At 50.4% G+C, this 19,962-nt stretch overlaps 2 protein-coding genes across 2 annotated transcripts in view; one reads left to right on the forward strand and one right to left on the reverse strand.

The window, feature by feature from the left end:
- The window catches only part of SND1 (staphylococcal nuclease and tudor domain containing 1), a 414,480-nt gene that overhangs the window by 347,164 nt on the left and 47,354 nt on the right, over window positions 1-19,962 (forward strand). The window lies entirely within an intron of this gene.
- Window positions 2,992-5,496, reverse strand: LRRC4 (leucine rich repeat containing 4). Its single transcript, XM_061165733.1, has 2 exons — window positions 5,374-5,496; window positions 2,992-5,168 (listed from the first exon to the last, which is right to left on the reverse strand). The coding sequence occupies exon 2, from the start codon at window positions 5,066-5,068 to the stop codon at window positions 3,110-3,112; it is 1,959 nt and encodes a 652-aa protein (XP_061021716.1). The 5' UTR covers window positions 5,069-5,168; window positions 5,374-5,496; the 3' UTR covers window positions 2,992-3,109.

Here is a 19,962-nt window from a genome sequence, read left to right on the forward strand (position 1 = left end):
GTGGGTGTACTCAACACCGTGGCAAAGGAGCGTTGCCACTCTAAAGGCTGAACCAGTGCCCAGGTCAGAGAGCAGGCCCAGTGAGCAAAGGAACCCCCCCCCCCCCCCCAACAACTCTAAGGACACTCAAGCCCGTGAACCATATCCGGTCTCCACAACATCCTCTGACGTTCCTTCAGGAAAGCACTTCTCCCTTAGATTCCAGAACCTGAATATGCCCCACCCCCAGGACAGGTGCGTTTGTTCTTAGGACTCTTCCCCAGGAATGTTTCAGGCCTGTGTCTTCACTTCTCTCCTCAGATGTCTATTCAGCCCCCAAGCCTTTGTCATTTCACAGCAACTGCATAGTTCCCTGACTGCCCAGAGAGTTGTCAGAAGAGCAGGGGTGGGAGGAAATGGGCTCCACACCCTCTGCTTCTGAGGCCGCTCCTTCCTTCACAATCACCTCTGAATGTGTACCCAGGAAGCTGTTCTAATAGACAGCCTGAGTTGTGCCTATGGCACTAGGAAAGGGGATGATTTCTTGCATTTTTTCAGCTGGTCCTCGCCAAGTCCCACCCTTTTTTCTGCTGCAGTTTTCTCTCTTTTTTATTGGGGGTAGGGTAGCAGAGGACAGGCAGAGGGAACGCATCTTTGTAGCCTAGAAACATGAATAGCAGTTTCTTAAAGTGTGAGCCCATGCATACATGCTGCCACAAACACGGATACCCAGAAATTTTGTATAAGCAAAATACACAGAGAAAGAGAGAGAGAGGAGGATTAAGAATTGGCCCTTTCTTAGCCAACTGCTGCAAAGTGCTGCCGCCTCTCTCCCTGTTCAGCGCCAGGGAGATCACACCCACTCAGTCCCGATTCCCTGCATTAGTATAAATACTGGCGCTTGAAGAGACGCAGGGTCCCAGTTCAGGCAGCCTGCCTGAATGACACTCCTCAGCTAAGCATCAGGAGACCAACACCCACCACCACCACCACCAAGAGACACGTTTGTTTATTTAGTACCCGGAGAATGGGAGCAGCCCAGCCAGAGGGATCTTTTAAGCCCAGCAGCATTATTGCAGTCCTCTTCAGTCCCGGTCCCCCAGGGTCCCCCCAGGAAAGCTGGTACTGTCTGACCAGCAGCTTCTGCTGAGGTGGCATTTAACTCCTGGCCAGGTCCCAGGAGCTGAGGCTGACCCATTTCCCCCGCTTTTCCAGGGCACAGGAAATTCGGTTCTACCCCCAACAGAGCCAGGGACTAACACACTTAGCTTGTGAAAGGTGCACTAGAATCGGGGTACTTTTATTTAAGCTAAGGAAAAGTGGTTGACAGCTTCAACGTGTTCCCATACTTTAAAAGAAATTGAACATGGTCCTCCCCTCCCCTTTATTCCTTTAAATAGAAATGATTCGGTCGATGCTTATAAGAAGCTATAGGTTCAGGGTCTTACTCAATTTAACCCTTTGGGGACATTGAATTAAAAATTGAACAATATTTATTAAAATACAAAAATACACTTTTCTCACATTACAATCAATGTTCTTTTGTTGGCGTTTCCCCACCCCCCACCCCACCCCCCTTTCAAATCTGAACCCTTTATTTCCTTTTAAAGCTAAAATAATAAGTAAAGTTACATCATTAAATGGACCAGCATAACAGAGATCTCTGCCTTCCCCACCCATGCCCACCCTTTCTCTTCCCCTCCTCCTGAGGCAGGCCTGGGAGAGGGAAGCCTTTCGCCCCACTGTGCTACATTCAACAGGACTCCACGGCCAACTCACTCTGTGCGCGTGTGCATCACTTTGTTCGAACTGTGGATTTCAGATCTCTTTTTCCAAAGCATCCTTGGTGAGGAAAGGCTTCATCAGTTTAAATGAGCCTGTGCCCTCTCTGTCTCTCCCTTTTCTTCTCTCCCCATCTTCTGCCCCCCTACCCATCACCACAGCCCATTGACATCAGCCGTAATAATCCCTAATGAATCAGCATTTAGAATAGTCACCAAATCACAAGCATGAGAAAAGCTTCCACTCCCCCAAGCCTCCCACTCCTGGCCTCTCCTCCCTTTCTCCACCTTAAAACAAACAAACCCTTTATAAAAGAAAATCATCAAATGCCATCATTGTCTAGTCATTTGCCAGATATTGGGAACAACAGGTGGACATGGCACTATGCTGATGTATGGCCTCCTGTGAATACCTTTTCTCTGTTGCTCCCCCCTCCCATCCCCCTCTGGTACCCCCACGCCCCCTTCAGGAGCCACCTCCTTCACCTGGGAAGCCCTGAATAGACACATGCCTTGCACAGAGTGGGTTAAGCCCAACTGCAGGAATCTGGTACAGTGTGAAAGCATCTGACTGTGAGCTACGCCAGCTCCCTTCCTTCTCTGCTCCTTCCTTCTGCACTCCATCAGGGCACGCGGTATCCCAGTGCACAAGCCAAAAAGACCTGTGCACAGGGGTGCACACCCTCAGTCCCTTGAGGGTTTTGTTTGAATTTCGGTGATTTTCCTGTTTAAAACACCGTGTTACAGATTTGTCTTCCCCCTTGGCCTCAGAAGAAAAATTTACTGCCTCTCAACATTCTAAGCACAGTACAAATTCCTAGTGCTTTTTTTTTGGGGGGGGGGGGGGTTGTTTAAATAAGGTAAATCTGCAAAGACAACTCTCAGCCTAAGAAAGATGTCTATAGAAATGGGTAGTCCTGGGTCCTATGAAGCATCTTCTAAAAAAAATGACAGATTCCATCTAACCCCACCCCACCCCTCAGCAGCCCGAGCCCTAACTCTTTAGGGATGTTTGTTGGTGTTTTAAGTTGGTTTTATCTTAGCAGTTTCAACCTTATACCAGAAATCCCTTCTGGCCACATAGCAAGTTGACTTGTGACTTCTGCCCCACAACATTCCCAAGGTACCCTCCCCTACACCCTTTAAATAGAACTTACAAGTTAGAAAATAGTTTTGTTTTGAGTTTTCTTTTTTAAATTTTAATATAATCTGTTTCTTTTACCAGCCCATAGATTTAATATATAAGCATATACAAGAAAAAGTCTCTCCCCGCTCTGTACAAAAGTTGCTGTCTTTGTGTGTGTGTGCATTCTATTGCATTTGTATAAGTTTTTTTTTGGGGGGGGGAGTCATATCTGAGTTTCCTGTACCTTGTCCTTGGTGTGGGTCTGAATGATATAAGGTTCAGAGATAGTGGTGACCGCGGGGTGGAGAGAGTTCCCCAAGCTGTTCTCTGTCCAGTGGGCCCCATGTGCTGGTTTGTAGGTGTTGTAGTTAATATGGTCATGAATTGTGGGCAGCACGACTGCCCCCTCACCTGATACACCGGCCGGAGCTGCTGTTGCTGCTGCGGGTGCCGCCGCTGGGATGTCATCATCCACCTGGATGATCTCTACTGTCCGGGCGGCTGTGACTGTACTCCTCTGCTGGTGCCGCTTGCGAAGTTTATAGAAGACAATCAACATGGCAGCAGCGAGCAGGGTCACTGCCACAAAGCAGCCAATGATGATCTTGGTGGTCTTCATGACTTCATCCAGGCTGGTCTGCATCTTGTCATTGGTGTCTGTCGCGGTCACTGCCACCTGCTTGGGCACACGGGTGGTCTGGATGAGCACCGTGGTAGAGGTGGTATAGGCCGGCTGGTAACCAGTGGACGTCGTAGGAACAGGCTTGTACTTGCGCGTTGTGTCCTCGGGCGAGATCTCGGTGGTCTCCACTGTGACCGTGGTGAAGAAGCTGTAGTTGGAGGTGTTGAGCTCGGCCGTGCTCACATTGAGGTAGGCCGAGGCATTGGAGTTGCCCGCCACATTGGTCACCATGCACGTGTATACCCCAGTGTCTGAGAGCAGCACGTAGGAAAAGTTCAAGGTGCCGTCGTTGAGGACGGAGATCCGTGGGTGGCGGGAGGCGTGGCTGAGCACTGTCCCATTGGGCAGCAACCACTTAACAGAGGACATGGGGGGAGTCCGACACTTAAGTTCCGCCATCCGACCCTCCGAGATATTGAGGTCCCGAGGGGCATCCATGATGAAGGGGGCGGAGCACTGGAAGGAGGCCTGGTCCACCTCCACCAGGTAGCGGCCTCGCATGTGCAAGGGAGCGTGGCAGCGGCCACAGCAGGTGGAATTGGTGGGTATGTACTCCCGAAGCCACCAGGCTAGCCAGAGAATGTCACAATCACAGTTCCAAGGATTGTGGTGTAGGTGCAACTCCACCAGGTACCTCAGGGGAGTGAAGAGGTCATGGGGCAAAGAAGAGAGGTTATTGTGGGCCAGGTTGAGTTCCACCAGCGAGGCCAGCCCATCAAAAGCATTCCGCTCAATCAGGCTGACCTGTGAGTTCATGACCCATAGCTTCTTGAGGGAGCCGAGGCCATGGAAGGAGCCAGGTCTGATCTCTGGGAAGTGGTTCCCCGACATCTCCAGCTCCTCCAGCCCCACGAGCGGGGTGAGGTTGGGCATGTCCTTAATGTTGCACATGCCCAAGTTCAGGTACTTGAGGTTGAACAGTCCCTCAAAGGCCCCCTCGGAGATGTACTCCAGCTTCTTGAGCTCCCCCAGGTCCAGGCGCATGAGGGAGGGCACCCGGTTGAAGGCATAAGAGGGGATGCTTTCTATGGGGTTGTTGCGCAGCCAGAGCTCCCGCAGCTTGGACAGGTATTCAAAGGCCCCGCTGGGGATGACCGTCAGCCAGTTGTCGAACAGCTCCAGAGTGTTGAGGCTGGCCAGGCCGTTGAAGGCCCCCACCTCGATCTGCCGGATGGAGTTCCTGCCCAGCTGCAAGACCTCCAGGTGGTGGAGGTGGCGGAAGGTGTCGGCCTGAATCATCTGGATATTGTTCTCCATGAGGTTGAGGTACCGGGTGTTGGAAGGAATCCCCTGAGGGACCTCGGAGAGGCCCCGGCGGGTGCACACTACCTTGCTGAACTGGTTACTGCACGAGCAGACGGATGGGCAGTTCTGGGGCCCGGCGGAGGCGGCAGCAGCGATGGCTGCACACAGAATCCACACTTGCGCCGTGAGGTAGACGACGGGGAGCAGGACGGCATTCCAGGTGTGGTGCACAGTTACCTGCCACAAGAGCTTCATGGTGTGGCACGTTCATAATTCACCATCGCCTGGGATTTTGGCTCGGAAAGGAGAACCAGCCCTACCCCGGCTTAAGTGAGCTAGGAGCTCCTCTTTCCATCTGGAGAAGGAGGTGGGGAGGGGGCAATTAGAGAGACGGAGCAGATCGGCCGGGAAGAAAAAAAAAATCATGCCAAAACTAGAGTGGCCCCTAGTCTACCAGCAACCCCCCCCCCCCCCCCCCGCCCCAGGCCAGCCCTCGGAAAGCTGGGACTTGCTCTCCCCCCGAGGCGACCATCCCCACCCCATCATTCGCTGTCACCTACCTCGGAAGGAAGGGAAGAACTGGCGTGGTGTCCTTAAGCGTTCTCCGCCGGAGCTGGCCACCTCGTTCCCATTCTCACTTCTTAGTTTTAATTAACAAAAGGGGGGAAGTCGAGGGGGCGGGGAGGTCAGAGGGGAGGGGAGGGGAGGGGAGGGGTGGGGTGGGGGGAGACAAAATGGCTTCTAGTAAATCCGGAGCCGGCGAGCGGAGCCGCGGAGTTGAGGCGCGCCGGGAGAGCCGAGGCCCGGCGGGCTATGCAGGTGCATGCCCCCCCCTCCGCCCGAGGCGGGGCGCCGCCAGCGTTTCCCGGCTTTGTCCTTGGACCCTGGCCCCGGCTCGCACCAGCCGAGGAGGATGCCGCTTCATCGCCGGAGTATGCCTCCGGCGCCCCCGGCCCGCTCCGGGGCTGCCACCCGGCGGGGAGTAAGAGGGCGCCCCGCAGCCTCCCAGGCCGTGCTCGCCGCCGCCGCCGCGCTGCCCCCTCTCCTGGTGTCGGCCGCTCCCGGCCCGAGGCAGCTGATGCAGTCGTTCGCTCGCGGTGCTGCGAGAGTTAAGAGGAGGTGTCCGCCGCTCCTTTGCCCCCTCCCTCTTCGACACACACCCCCTTCTCTCCTTGCCTCGTCTCTCAGGGGTTAAAAAGCCCCAAGCTGGGCTGAGTTTCCCAGTCCGCCGGCTGCTGGTGCAACGAGCAGTAATCCGTCCAGCCCCCCGAGGGGCAGCGGCGTGGGGGCAGCGCCGGGACCTGGTCCGCCGGCTGGAGGAGCGCGGCAGCGGCGGCGGCGATCGGGCCGCCCGGAACCGCAGGCCCTTTGGGGGAGTCCGGGGGCGCGGAATCGCCCGCCGCAGCCGGGCGCCCGGCGCACCGCCGGCTCTGGCTTTGTGCGGAGAGAGCGAGTTCGGGGCTCCGGCCCCCGGCGCCTTCAGCGGCTGCGCTGCCCGCGAGCTGCTGCTGCTGCTGCTGCAGCGGCCCCGGCGCTGGCGGCGGCGTGAGCAGCGGGGGTCGCGGCTGCGGGGAACGCTCCGGAGCCCGAGAACATAGTCCTTTCTCGCTAGCGGCGGCGGCGGCGGCGGCAGCAGCAGCAGCGGGGCCCCTGCGCGCGGCGCCCACCGTCTCCTCCTCGCGCCGGGCTCGCGGTGTTGCAGGCAGCAGCCACGCAGACTGCTCTCTCATCCTTTTGTCCTTCAGTCAGAACGTGAATGTACTGCTGACGCATACTGTTCTGGGGAGAAGATTAGCGTGATGCAGTGCTCTTATGTATTAACACCGCTCCCCCTCCGCTGCCTGCCCTCGAGGGGTTAACGCCGGCGCCTTCCAGCGCCGCGCCGCGCCGGCCCGCGCCGCACAGCCCCAAGCTCCGTGCCTCCGTCCGACTTCCTCTCTCCTTCCTTCCTTCCTTCCTTCCTCCCTGCCTTCCTCCTTCCTTCCTCTCTCCCCCACCACCCCCCACCCCCCGCCCCGGCCGTTTCCTCCCCGCCCCCTCTAGACGCGGGGAGCGGGCCGGGCGAGGGAGCCGGAGTGAGCGTCAAGTGAGGGGCCGCGCGCAAGTCGCAGGCGTTCGCAGCTATTTTGGTCCGATCGGAGGGAGCGGCCGGGAGGCCGCTGATAGGCTGGAGCGGCGCGGGGCTGCTGCGGAGGGACTGCGCGGGGGGGGCCCCCCGCCCCCGCCCCGCACCTTCGGGCTCTGGGTGCGGTGGGCTTACGGCCCCTGGAGCCGGAGGCGCGGCGGCCCGCCGCGGGGCTGCTGCTGTTGGCCGGCCTCCCGCCCCGACCGCGTCATCCTCACCCCCGCCGACTGCTGACGGGGCGACCTGCCGCTCGGCCGGGCTGCACGCTCGGAGTTAGGAGCTGCCCTGGGGTGGGGGGGCACGCGGGGGCGGCCAGGGCGCTGCTGCACAGATGCCGATTCGTCTTGTCCCCCCCGCCCCCCGCCTCCCTCGCACATTTCCTCACCTCTCCTCGGCTTTAACTGGGGCTTTAAATGATCTTTTTCTTAATGAGGGTTGCGGGGGAGGCAAACAGTGGAAGGAAAGACTAAGTGCGGGGAGCTAGGGGAATGACAACCTGGGACAGCACAACCACCAACGGGAAGGATCGAGGTGAACTCCCAGCCACCGCGGCACAACCAGTCGTTCATTCATGCAGAGGAGCCCCGGCTTCTCACTCTTGGAGCCCTGTGCCCTTTCCCCTCGCTGCACCCAGAGATTGGAGCGAGTGGGTCTTAAACCCTCTGCCCCAGGAGCTTCACCAGCTCTTCTTTGTTGCCTGGAGTGCCTGGGAAGAACTGCGTAGCAACCTGCCCGTACTTTTGGTGAGAGGAGATCCCGGGGCATTGGGTGGACCAGTATGGGAGAGGGAACAGAACTTGGTCGGCCTTTTCCCCCTGGAGAAAACGACTGCCCCTTTCTCTGCCTAGTGGGGGTGGGGCCATCTGTGGCTCAACCCTGGAAAGCCAGCTGGTAGAATATGGCATTGGTTTAGTGATGCTTACCCCCAGGCGCCTTTCCTTGTGCCCCGCCCCCCTCTGCCTTGGCAAGCTTGCTTTTCCACCACCTCCACGTGAGCTTTTGCTTAAGAAGAGGAGGTCCTGGATCTCTCAGTTCTCTTGGGTTGTGCCACACCCTTATCTCAGCATTCTCTGCTGCCCAGTAACCTGAAACCTCTTTAAATATTCCAGGGAATTTTTGACGTCCCTGAATGGAGTGAAAGTAGTTCCATTGTTGGCAAGTTGGGTTCCCCATTGTTTACCAACATTTTATTATGCATTTGCAGTCAAATAATAACGAGTTAATAGTTAATATGTGACCTAAAATCACATAGTAAAGTGGGGAGCCAGTCCTTGAACCCTGGCAGAGCTCAGATGTCTAGAACTTGGGTAGTAGAAGTGATTCTCCAGAGTTTTCTTCCAGTCAGTAAGAACTCAGGTTTCATTCATCTCCTTCAAGAGATATTTACTGGGATGTTTGTCTGCTGGCTAGATGGATGGATCTGTTCTTGTTTAATCTTCCTTTACCCAGTGACACAGTTGCCATAGTTGTCTCCATTTTATGGGTGGAGGTACTGAGCTCAGGCAAGCAAATAACATACTCAAGGTCATACACCCAGAAAGCAACAGAGCCAGCATCTCAATCCAGTCTTCAAATCCTGAGTTTGGTGTTTTCATCACTGTTAGAAAAATGTTCAGTATGTTCACTCTGCGTAGAGTTCATGGCAGAGGCAAGGTGGGGGAACAGTGCATAAAAAACTTCAGTGAGGGACTTCCTTGGCAGTCCATTGGTTAAGACTCCTAGCTGCCAATGCAGGGGGTCCCGGTTCCACCCCTGGGCTGGGAACTAATACCATATACTGTGCAGCACACCCAGAAGATAAAAGGAAAACAAAACTTCATTGAAGGGTATATGAGATGTGTGTAGCATGAAGGGAGAGAGAGGAGGGGCTGAGAAGGTAGATCCTTTATTTAACTTGTTTCAGTCGCAATTACTGTTAGGTTAGTGAAAAAATAATTGTGCTTTCAGACCTTGAATTTTAAATCATTATAACTAGGCTCAAATACATATTTATTAATCAAAATCGGAATCATTACAATCAAATTTTTACCAACAAGAAATAAATCCGTTTATTCCTGTAGAGTAAAAATCCATGCTTTGGGATTCGATGAACTCTTGGAAAGTATTTTCTGCCTCCTGCTGGTTGTGGAAGCGTTTTCCCTGCAAAAAGTTGTCAGGATGCCTAAAGAAGTGGTCGTTGATTGTCAAGAGGTTAGGTGAATATGGTGGATATGGCAAAACTTCATAGTCCAGTTTATTCAACTTTTGAAGCGTTGGTTGTGCTACATGAGGTTGGGTGTTGTCATGGAGAACTGAACCCTTTCTGTTGACCAATACCGGTTGCAGGCATTGTAGTTTTCGGTGCATCTCATCCATCTGCTGAGCGTATTTTCCAGATGTAATGGTTTCACCAGGATTCAGAAAGCTGTAGTGGATCACACTGGCAGCAGACCACCAAACAGTAACCATGACCTTTTTTTTGATGCAAATTTGGAGTGCTTCTCAGTTCAACCACTGAGCTGATCGTCACCATTTATCGCGTAAAATCCACTTTTTGTCATACAGCCTAATCTGAGAAGTCGTTTGTATTGTTGCATACGATAAGAGATGACACTTCAAACCCACGGTTGTTTTGATTTGTGGTCAGCTGGTGAGGCAGCCATTTACAGAGCTTTTCCATCTTTCCAATTTGCTTCAAATGCATGTGAAGCATTCTACATTCTACTGACTGTAGAATGGTCAATGTTGAGTTCTTCGGCAACTTTTGTGTAGTTGTAAACGGATCAGCTTCCATGATCCTCTCAGTTGGTCATCCTTTTCCGATGGCTGGCCACTGCACTCATCTTCAAGGCTCTTATATCCCTTGCAAAATGTCTTGAACCACCACTGCACTGTACATTCATTAGCAGTTCCTGGCCCAGTTGCATTGTTGATGTTGTGAGTTGTCTCCACTGCTTTATGACCCATTTTGAACTCAAACAAGAAAATGGCTTGAATTTGCTTTTTGTCTGACATCATTTCCCTAGTCTAAAATAAATATAAAATAACAGCAAGTAGTAACTCATCAGCAGAAAAAAAAAAATAATAAAGTGAGAAATGCACATTAAAATGATGTATAACATACATTTATTTAAGAATATATTCCAATAACAGCAAAATTCAGTAATGCAAAACTACAATTACTTTTGCACCAACCTAATGATCAAAGAAATGGAGATTAGTTCCATCTGGGTTGTTAGTGGCTCTGTTTGCTTTCTTAACTAAGCCCCATTTGCACATCATCAGCTTCAAGCAGGACGTGCGTGTGTGAATGGTAAGTCGCTTCAGTCGTGTCCAACTCTGTGCAACACTATGGACTGTAGCCTGCCAGGCTCTTCTGTCTGTAGGATTCTCCAGGCAAAAAAAGTGGAGTGGTTTGCCATGCCCTCTTCTAAGGGATCTTCCCAATCCAGGAGCAAACCTGCTACTCCTGCATTGGCAGCAGGTTCCCTACCACTAGTGCCACCTGGGAAGCCCTCAAGCTGGGCACTCCCGTCTTACTCACAGCTGTGAATCTGGCCTGTCAGGAATCCATGGAGGAGAATCAGAAATCTACTATTGAGAAGTTCCTCTTTTTGCCACAGCTGGCACTGAGCTGGTAGAGTTCCAGAGGAGACCCTAGCCCCGGGTCTGGATGGTCCACTGGAATACGGCTGCTCCTGCTCGAGAAAAGAGGAGCCTGCCTGGCTGATGTGAGCAAATTCAGGCCCCATGTGTTCAGCACCAGGCCCAGCAAATGTTGTGGAGGTGGATGGAAGGGTAGGATCAAACCAATGCTTAGTGATGAGGCAGTCTCCTGGTAAATATTTGTGAGTGATGTTGATGAGTATGCCCAAGCTTCTTGCAGCCCATGGAGTTCTAGATAGGATGGCTTTGCCCTTTGTAGGCCAGTGAGGCTAAGGGGGTGTCTTGGAAACTATCCACTGGACCAGGGAGGCTGTGGGGCCACGGCAGCACACACAGCCCCTTTGAACAGAAAGTGACACTGGAACCTCGAATCCTGTCCCTCGAGTATCATCTAGCCATCTGTCTGTTGCTCCTCACAGTCCCTGATTCTGACTGCTTCCTTGATTTGGAGTGGTGCCATCAGGGAATAAGAAGAGGAAGACTTACACTTGGAGATGAGAGAAGAAGAACTCCTATGCTGAGAGTGTTTTCACTGGTGGTTTCCCACAGAGAGACTGCTGTGGTAGAGCTGAAGAAGCCAGTCGGTGATCGGGCCAGGCTGTGTCAGCAGCTGGGTACCTGCACGAAGAGTAGGACACCTGAGTTCTAGTCCCCTTTCTGCCACTGATTAGACGTGTGACAAATCTTAACACAGGTCTAAACCTTAGTTTCTTCATTTCTAGAATTAAAGCAATGGACTAGAAAATTCCTTCCAGCTCTCATAGTCCATGATTCCCAGCCTTCCCCAGATATGAAGCTTTGTGAAGAAGGTTGATCCTTTGGGATTGTAGCCAAGTTTTGGATATGCGCCACGAAGTTGAGAAGCAGATGATTTCTTCAGTTGAATCTAAGAGATCCACAGTGCCAAAGCAGAGATCCAAAGCAGAGCAGACTGTATTTTCCCAGCTACTAAAAAGACTCATAGGTCACTGAGTGTTAAAGCTAAAAAGGATCTTGGAGATCATCTGGACTTAACCTCTCATTTAACAGATGTTATTAATGGAGTTCAGAGAGGCATAGTGACTTAGCTAGAGCCACACAACTAATTAATATCAGAGCCTGTGTCAATTCTGAGCTCAGCCCTTCAGTCAAGACGGCAGTGTGTGGCTAACTGGCATTTAAACCTGGGGCTTGAAGACACTTGCGAATGCCTGTCTTCTGTGCTTTCGTATGCAGGTGCTCTGGTTATACTTCGCTGGGCGGGGCTAACCATGGTCTTCCACAGAGCCATTCTGCGTGACTTTGGACCCCTAATAAAAACCACTACAATACTGTAATGAGCCTCCAACGAGTAAAAATAAATGGGAAAAAAAAAAAAATGAAGTGGAGGAAATGATCATCCAGGGGACTGGCTCTTAGGGGACCCGGGATACTTGCACGCTTGCTCAGTCGTGACTGACTCTCTGCCACCCCATGGACTGCAGCCTGCTAGGCTCCTCTGTCCATAGAATTTCCCCAGCAAGAATACTGAAGTGGGTTGTCATTTGCTTCTCCGGGGCATCTTCCCCACTGAGGCAGGGTTCAGTGCATCTTTTGCATCAGCAGGCGCAGATTCTTTACCACTAACCCCCCTGAGAAGCCCCCCAGGATAATTGAGCTCCTATAAAGCCCGCAGTAGACCACTCCCCAGCCTGACCTGCATCCCAGAGGCATTATCCTCAGCAGCCACTAGATGTCCATGCCTCGCAGGGTTTGCCAGGAGTGAGCAGGGTACTATCTTGCCTCCAGGAGGCTTTTGGGCCCCTTAAGGTAGGTCCTTCCGTGGCAGGAAGATCACATGTGTACACCCTGCACCTCTGGCTCCTGTTTGCAATACTGTCAGGCTGCCAAGCCCTACTCAAGCACCTTGTCTATTTTTATACATTTTATGCTGCCATTTTAACTAAGAAAAGAAAAAGCCCACAGAAGGAAAAGGGATTTGGAAAACAGGAGGAAAGAAAAATATGGAAGTTGACCTTCACAAAGGGAAAGACACCAGTCGATTGGTGAATTAGTGACAAGACATAAGAAATGGTCTGTAAGGACACAGTCACCTTCTTCTCCCTAAGGCAACAAATGTGTGTGTGTCTGTGTTTGCATCTTTCTCTCACTTCCACCAACCTGCACAGATATATATCCCTCAAGAATCAGTGGGTCATGAAGTTTCTGTTTAATGGATAAAGTCACCATTACAAAAAAGTAAGATTGTTTTTCTTGCCTGTGATCCTGTAGTGAGCCCATGGCCATGCCGTTACTACCCAGAATCATAAAGGGAATGGGTTTTATTCCTTGAGCCTGATGCTTCAAGGCAACACAACTGTTCTAGAATTACCCACTCTTCCCAGTGCCCTCAAAATCCACTGTCCCTTTCCCCCAAGAACTGTGTAGAAGGATGTAGGAAGAAAATGGACAAGAAAGCTTCTTCTGGCAGGTCCCATCCAGAGCGATTTGCAGAAAGCTTTAGAGAAGACAAGATGCTTCATAAGAATGGCAAAGAGCATGGAACGCCTCTTCCTCTTCTCTGAGGCTAGTTTCCTAGGACTTAGCATTTCTTTTTGGGCTGCCAGGTCTGAGGGAAGGGAGAAACCTCCCAATGCCCTCACTACTGCCTCGTGGAATAGACAGTTTGTGCCCATTCTAACTGCCATCATCAGTGTGGCCAGACAGCCTGGACAGGACCAGCCAAAAGCCTTGGAAATGTACTCTTGAGGTGCACTAGCCTGTTATAAGCCCTGTGGTTTATCCTTCCCTTTAATTGCCTTCGTGTGGCAATGACAGCAATGATGTTGACGGTACCATTGCCCAGAGCGTTGGTTGGTTTCCATGTTGATCATCACAACAGCTCTGCAATGGAGGTACCATTAGATTCCCCATTTTGCAGATGAATTTAGGAAGTTTTCTCAGAATTGCAGAATTAGTAAGTAACTTTATTGCTAGTAAGTGACTTTAAGGCTGACATAACAAATTACCACATATTTGGTGGTTTAGAAAATCAGAAATTTATTCTCTCACAGTTCTGGAGGCTAAAAGCGCAAAATCTGGAAGGGCCAGCCTCCCTTCAGTGGGCCTAGGGGGGAATCTGTGCCTGGCTTTTTGTCTGTTCCAGCCCCAGTGACCCTCCTATTCCTTGATTTGTGGCTGTATCACGTCCATCTCCTTGGTCATGTTGACTGCTCCTCTCCTGTCTGCCTCCTCTGACTTACAGGGACACTTGCCATAGAATTTGGGGCCCACCTGGACAAGCAAGGGTGGTGTCATTGCAAGAGCTTTAACTTAATCGCATCTGCAAAGACCCTTAGCTTAATTGCATCCGCAAAGACCCTTCTTTCACATCGGGTAGCATTTACAGGTTTTGGATTTGGGGCATGGGCATTATCTCTCTGGGGTTCATTCAGCTGACTGCAGTGACAGAGTCTGGTTTCAATCTCAAATCTATTCAGCATTCAAATTTTAAACCACTGTGATAATGTGATGTGCCACTTAGGAAGAGAAGGGGGAGGGTATATCTTGACCACCAGCAGGTAAGTCCTCTGTGTTCCCTGTGCTTGTGAAGGGGAAAGGAGAGCAGCCAAGTATGGGTGATGTGGTCATTGGGTCTTCCCATTGGAAAGGGAGCAGATTCCCTTAGTGCAACAGGAATTATCACGTGGACCAAGAGGAGGGGGCAGGTAGACCAGAGAAACTCACAAAGTCTGCCTTGATTCCTCCTTGTAATACTTTTCTCACTCTTTATATGGCCTATTGGTTTTTATTCCAAAGATCTTAGAACATCTAAGCATTTACCAGTAGTATTAGGAGTTACCACTTGGCACTGCTACAAAATTTGGCTCACTGTAGCTAAGTCACAGAAATGTTGAGTTTCACACTCATTGAAAATTTAAAAAAAAACCTAAAAATCAGAGCCCAGCAGATGTAAATGCAGATGTGGGAGTGAGAGTTATGAGTAAATGGCATTTCAAGTATCTCGAGCACAAATTGGATCCTTAACCGAGAGTCCATGCCTGCAGTTACACACAAATACACAATGGTTTTATAAATTTATTCAATTTATTCATGTTTTGGTTGGTGAAAGCCCACTTTATTTCCCCCAACTGAGTCCTAGAAAACATGTTAAATGAAAAAGGGAGAGAGAGAGAGAGAATGAATAAATGCATGTATGCATGCATACATACTGCTGGGTGTTTTACTGTAGTGGAGGTTATGAAAGTGTTCTGGAATCAGAGAAACCTGGGTTCAAATCATGGTTCTATTTGTCCACTTTGTATATGCTGTGTATATGAGTCACTTCTTTAAGCTTCAGGTTCTGCATGTGTATGGTGGGATTGACAACGTACTTAACTTTGTGGTATTATCTAACCAGAATCAAGGAAGGAAAATCCATCCGTCTTAGCTAATAGCAGTAGTAGTAGCATTAAAAATAAGGAAATAGTATAGAAGGGTAATATTTGTAACCACTGTCAGTTCTGAGAGAATCCTTTTTTTTCCCTTTCATTTTTTCCTCTCTGCTTTTGGTATTACCTCTAATTTAGGCCTTTCACTTCTTCATTTAAGATATCAGGTGTTTTACACTGTTTGTTTTTAACAGTTTTGAGATAATTTTAGACTTAGAGACAGGTTAAACATACTCAGATTATAGGTTGTGGTCTTCACCCAGCTTCCTCTTATGTCAACATTTTATATCACAGAATATTTACTCAAAACTAGAAGTTAAAGTGTTCAAGACAGATTTTTCCCTCTAAGTCTATTCTCTGCAGCCACCTAAACAATCTCTGTGACACTGTCAGATTATGTTACTGATTTGCTTGGAATGCTCCAGTATTCTTCCCCCTCAAAACTCAAATAAAAACCAAGGGACTTACCTGGCGGTCCAGTGGTTAAGACTCCTCACTCCCCATGCAGGGGCCTTGGATTCAGTCCCTGGTCAGTGAACTAAGATCCCGCATGCCACGTGGGCCAGAAACAAAAAAGAGGGAGACACACATGCCACAAACGTACACACACACGAACGGTGCGCCGTGGACCACAGGCCCTCAGCCACTGTGCCTCGGCTCTTTCCGCGCTCTCATGTTTCATCATCTTTCTGTTCGACCCCTGCCCTTCAGCTGTGCTGCTCTTGTTTCTTTTGGAATACTCTGAGCTGGTTCTCCCCTTTAGGAGGGAGAGTTATGAGCAAATGGCTTTTCAGGTATCTCCAGCACAAATTGGATCCTTAACCAAGAGCCCATGCCTGCAGTTATACACAAATATAACTGTTCTGTTCTGTCTGGAATGTTCCCCCACATCTTCAGGTGGTCAGCTTCTTCTTGAGCAGGTCTCTTGAGACTTTCCATGACTACCCTGTCTTTAGACTACTTTAGGAGCCCCACCAATCATAGTCACATCCCTGGATTTTACTCTCTTATTTGATATACCATTATCTGAAATTATCTTGTTTACTTGCACATGCCACAAAAGCAGAGAACTTCTCCATCTTGTTCCCAACACCTCGATCATAGTGGGGAATTAATTATTTCAGAAGGAAGAGGACTATTTTTTGGCCCTGGTGAATAGGAGTTCAGGCCTCTCTAATGGTGTATCAGAAACCCTAACCCTCCTCCATAAATCTTTGAAAAGATAGGTGTGAAACGACCAGTTTTTGTTTGTTTGTTTGTTTTAATAATGGGAAGTTTAAGGAAGATCCTAATGACCTTAAGGTTTCACCAGCCCTCAGTTTTTAAAATTCATAGCCCCTTGATGACTGATGAGCAGGAGTTTTATGGAAGCATCATCGAGGCTCACGGGCTCTTGGCAGTTGTGGGTATGTGAAGCGTGAGCAGAAGCGTGAGTGTAGGTACACAAATACGCTTCTTTGTGCTCATGGACGCATGTGCCTGTCATTTTCAAATTTGCTAAAGTGCATTTTCTCCAAAGGGAGTGAGGGCTGTTGGGCCTGAAATAGGGAACACCAGGACCGTAAGATCAAATGCTTTGAAAGTGGCTGTGCCAACGCTTTTTGCTAATTAAAGAATGTTAGGACAATCCACGAGCAGCAGTAAAGGGCGCCCCATTACCTCGCTTTATGGAGAGTCGGGTAAATTTAAAGGCAGCTATAAATATCCCACTGAGCGCCAGAGCAGTCAGTGGGCCCCTGACTGGGCCACGAGAGGAGCCCAGAGGTTCCTCCCAGGGTCCTTATCTCTGTGAGCTGTCAGTCCCCAGATTTTGCGTGGCTAAAGAACAAATAATTCCATCCACAGACTCTTAATTTAAAACACTGTGGGGGGGGCGGTGTGGAGAGGGGAGCAGACAGCTGTGTGGAGAGTCTGACTGGGAGCTTGGCCACCTGGGTCCTTCTTCAGCTTTGCTATTGACTTTCTGTCCCTTTCGCCTTGAGGAAAGATGATTTTTCTCATGTTGTGACTCCCATTTTCCTTGACCATGGGTGTGTCACAGGATTTGTTTAAAGAACAGTCACATGGCTTAGGTCTGTTCTCCAAGGAATATTCTAGGGCCCCTTGTGGAGCAAGCAGCTTCCTGCTTCAGAGGATACCTTATAGTTTAGAGAGAGTGAACAAGATCGGAACACAATTTTCTATACTTACCCTCGAACATTTCTGACTGAATTTAAGAAACATACTCACTTTGGAACATTTTCTGTGTTTTTAATCTGTTCAGTTTGGCTTGCAACCTGTTGTCCTTTTCTGCTGCGTCTTGTAGGTGCCTCATGGCCTCCCAGCCATTCTAATCCCCCCCGTTCATAGCATAGCACCAAGTTGGCACTGCCTTCTCTCTGCCAGGCTTCTTGATCTGTTCTTTAGTTTCTTTGTGGATCAGCATTTTTTGGCCATCAAGCTGCCTCACGCAACTCATTGTTTTCAGTTTTACGCTGTCAGCTTCAGCTATAGCTCGGGTTCTCTTCCTTGCGGCTGGTGTGGCCTCGGTTCATCATCCAGTACTGGTCTGGTGAGGTGGGTTCATTTGTCTCATCTAAGGAGCTTCTGAGGGAGACTTGGAGGATCCCAAATGAGAATGAAAATGCGGGCTTGAATTTTGTCTCTCGGTGGCTGTTGTGACCATCCTCAGCCTACCCCCTCTGTCAGCCAAAGGCCAGGCTCTTACCCTTAGAAGCCTCGCCTGGAGCCCACACCACTGGCTTCCCCATGAGTCATGGAACGACCGATGGGTGGGTTGGCTGACACCCAGGTTCCTGGAGGCCACCTTCCTTTTTCATTGCATGAGCCTGTTCAGGAGTGAGATCTCCCCAGCCCCCAGCCGGCTCTTAATCTGTGGTTGTAGATGCAGTTCTGACTGCACATGCTTCCAGTGGAAATCACCTTTACATCTAGAGGAACTAGGGGTGAGTGAATGTGAAGTAAGGGAAGCTAGGCCCTTTAGCTCTTCTAGCAGATGTGGAGGGAAGAATTCCCCCGTTTGTTGGTTGGTTCATCTGCCCATCCTAGCCATACTGTCTCTCTGTGTTTCACGTCTGGCCTCTCTCACACACAGTTCTGAATTTGGCCACAACGGATAGGTAGATTTGTTTGTTTTTACACAAGGGTAACAGGTCCACCTCATTCTCCTTTACCCCAGAATGCTACCCACCCTCCACCCCCGCACCTTGGCCAAGAATCGCTGTCTTTTCAGTTTTTCCTCGCTACCAGCCAGGAATGCTAAGCAGCATGCTCTTGGGAACCTGTCGTGTTGGTCTGCTTGAAACTATTTTTCTGAAGGACACCAGACTGAAATGGCTCTGCCTCTGATAAGAGGTGCTGAAGCCCCGCTTCTGTGGGACCACCAGCCGGGGATCTGGGCGTCTCCTACCGTGATGCCTGGAGGCCAGCCACCTGGCTAGAAGAGCCCCCATTCTGTATCTCTGTCTTGGTGTCTGGGGCCAGTTTGTGTGATAGCCCAGTGAAGCCGCTTGATTTGTATTCAGTGCACAAGCCCTTAAAAAAAAAAAAGTCTGAGAGGAGCCCTGCCAGCCAATAACTCTGAAAGGATTCTTTGTGTAAGTGAGCGGTCTCTGGGCTGGACACCCTTCCTGCTCCACCCCCCCTCAACTGGCCTCTCTGGCCTAGTGACTCGGTGGTGCTGTAGAACTGGCCTGTGGGGGTCGCTCCGCAAGGGGAGACCATCTTGGGATCCCAGGCGCACAGGGCAGCTTCATCTCCGTCCTTCCTGTCCTGGCATCTGACAGTCTGCCTCCCAGTGCCAGTCCATGGGATCCATTCAAGGCCATGTGTGCACACGAGCCAGTAAGTGAAAAAGAGAGAGAAGAATATGAAAAGACCAACCAACCAACAAGGCCGGGGCATTCTAATTCTTCCCTCTAGCGGAAACCTCCGAGAAGAAGATGGGGCCTGTGTCCAACACTCCACTCCAGTGGGGCCCTGCCCAACAGAGGGCAGGACCCTCTGTTGGCCTGAGCCTTCTGATTTCCTAACCGATTAAAGCAGTCTTTTCCTCCCACTGTCTGTAAAAGGACAGAAATGAGACCCCCTGCCCTGTACCCCCGGGAGCTACCGGGTAAACGTCTTCATCAAATTGAGACTAAGAGGAACTCCTGCTCTGATCGGAGCCCAGGCTAGCCTCTGGCCTTCAGCACCGCCATCTGCAAGCCTTCCCCATGTTCAGAGCAGCCTAAGGGATGGGCTTCCTGCCAGCTCCTCTCCATCTGAGTCTGTCTCTTTAAGAATGGTATTTGTTATTAATGAGTTTTCTAAACACGTAACCTTCACTTGCTTGCTTCGGTCAATAAGACCATTCTTGTTAAATACTGTTTTCTAGGAAGGAGAAGAGTTCAGTAGGTGTTGAGGGATTTTTCTTAAGACTCACATGGGAGCCTGGAGGACAGTGGTACTGGCACCAGAGGGCTGGGGGTTTCTCAGTCTTTGGGAGGGGTCTGACACATATATCTCTGTTAGGCTGCGTTAGTTTGTGAGAGAAGCCGAAAGGTGGCTGAGCTTTGGCCCATCGTGTGGCCCATCTCAGAGCTGCGCCTATCTCCCCATATTTCAGTGTCCCTGGGTTTCTCATTCTGGTTCCACCTTTGCCAGGGTTAGAAACCGCTTTGTCTTGTTTTTAAGATACTGCTCAAGGGCCTGATGGTCAACTGTTAGGACAAAAATGTCAAAACACATGGTTTCCCCATATTAGCCCGCTGAAATAATTGTACTTGTTCTAAACATTGTACTTATACTAAACTTAGAAGCTCTTCTGAAGGGTGCCCGTTAAATAGGACCGTGTAACCAGACAACTTTTAAAATCTGTTTCTTTAAAAAACCTCTAGGAAGGGCTGTGAGCCTGAGAGGGGCTGTGTCAGGGACCAAAGCTAACAGAGTAGGGTCTCCTGCACTGGCCCCAGCTCAGCTTATCCTTGGGA

Source organism: Dama dama, chromosome 18 (assembly GCF_033118175.1).
Source record: "Dama dama isolate Ldn47 chromosome 18, ASM3311817v1, whole genome shotgun sequence".
NCBI lineage: Eukaryota > Metazoa > Chordata > Mammalia > Artiodactyla > Cervidae > Dama > Dama dama.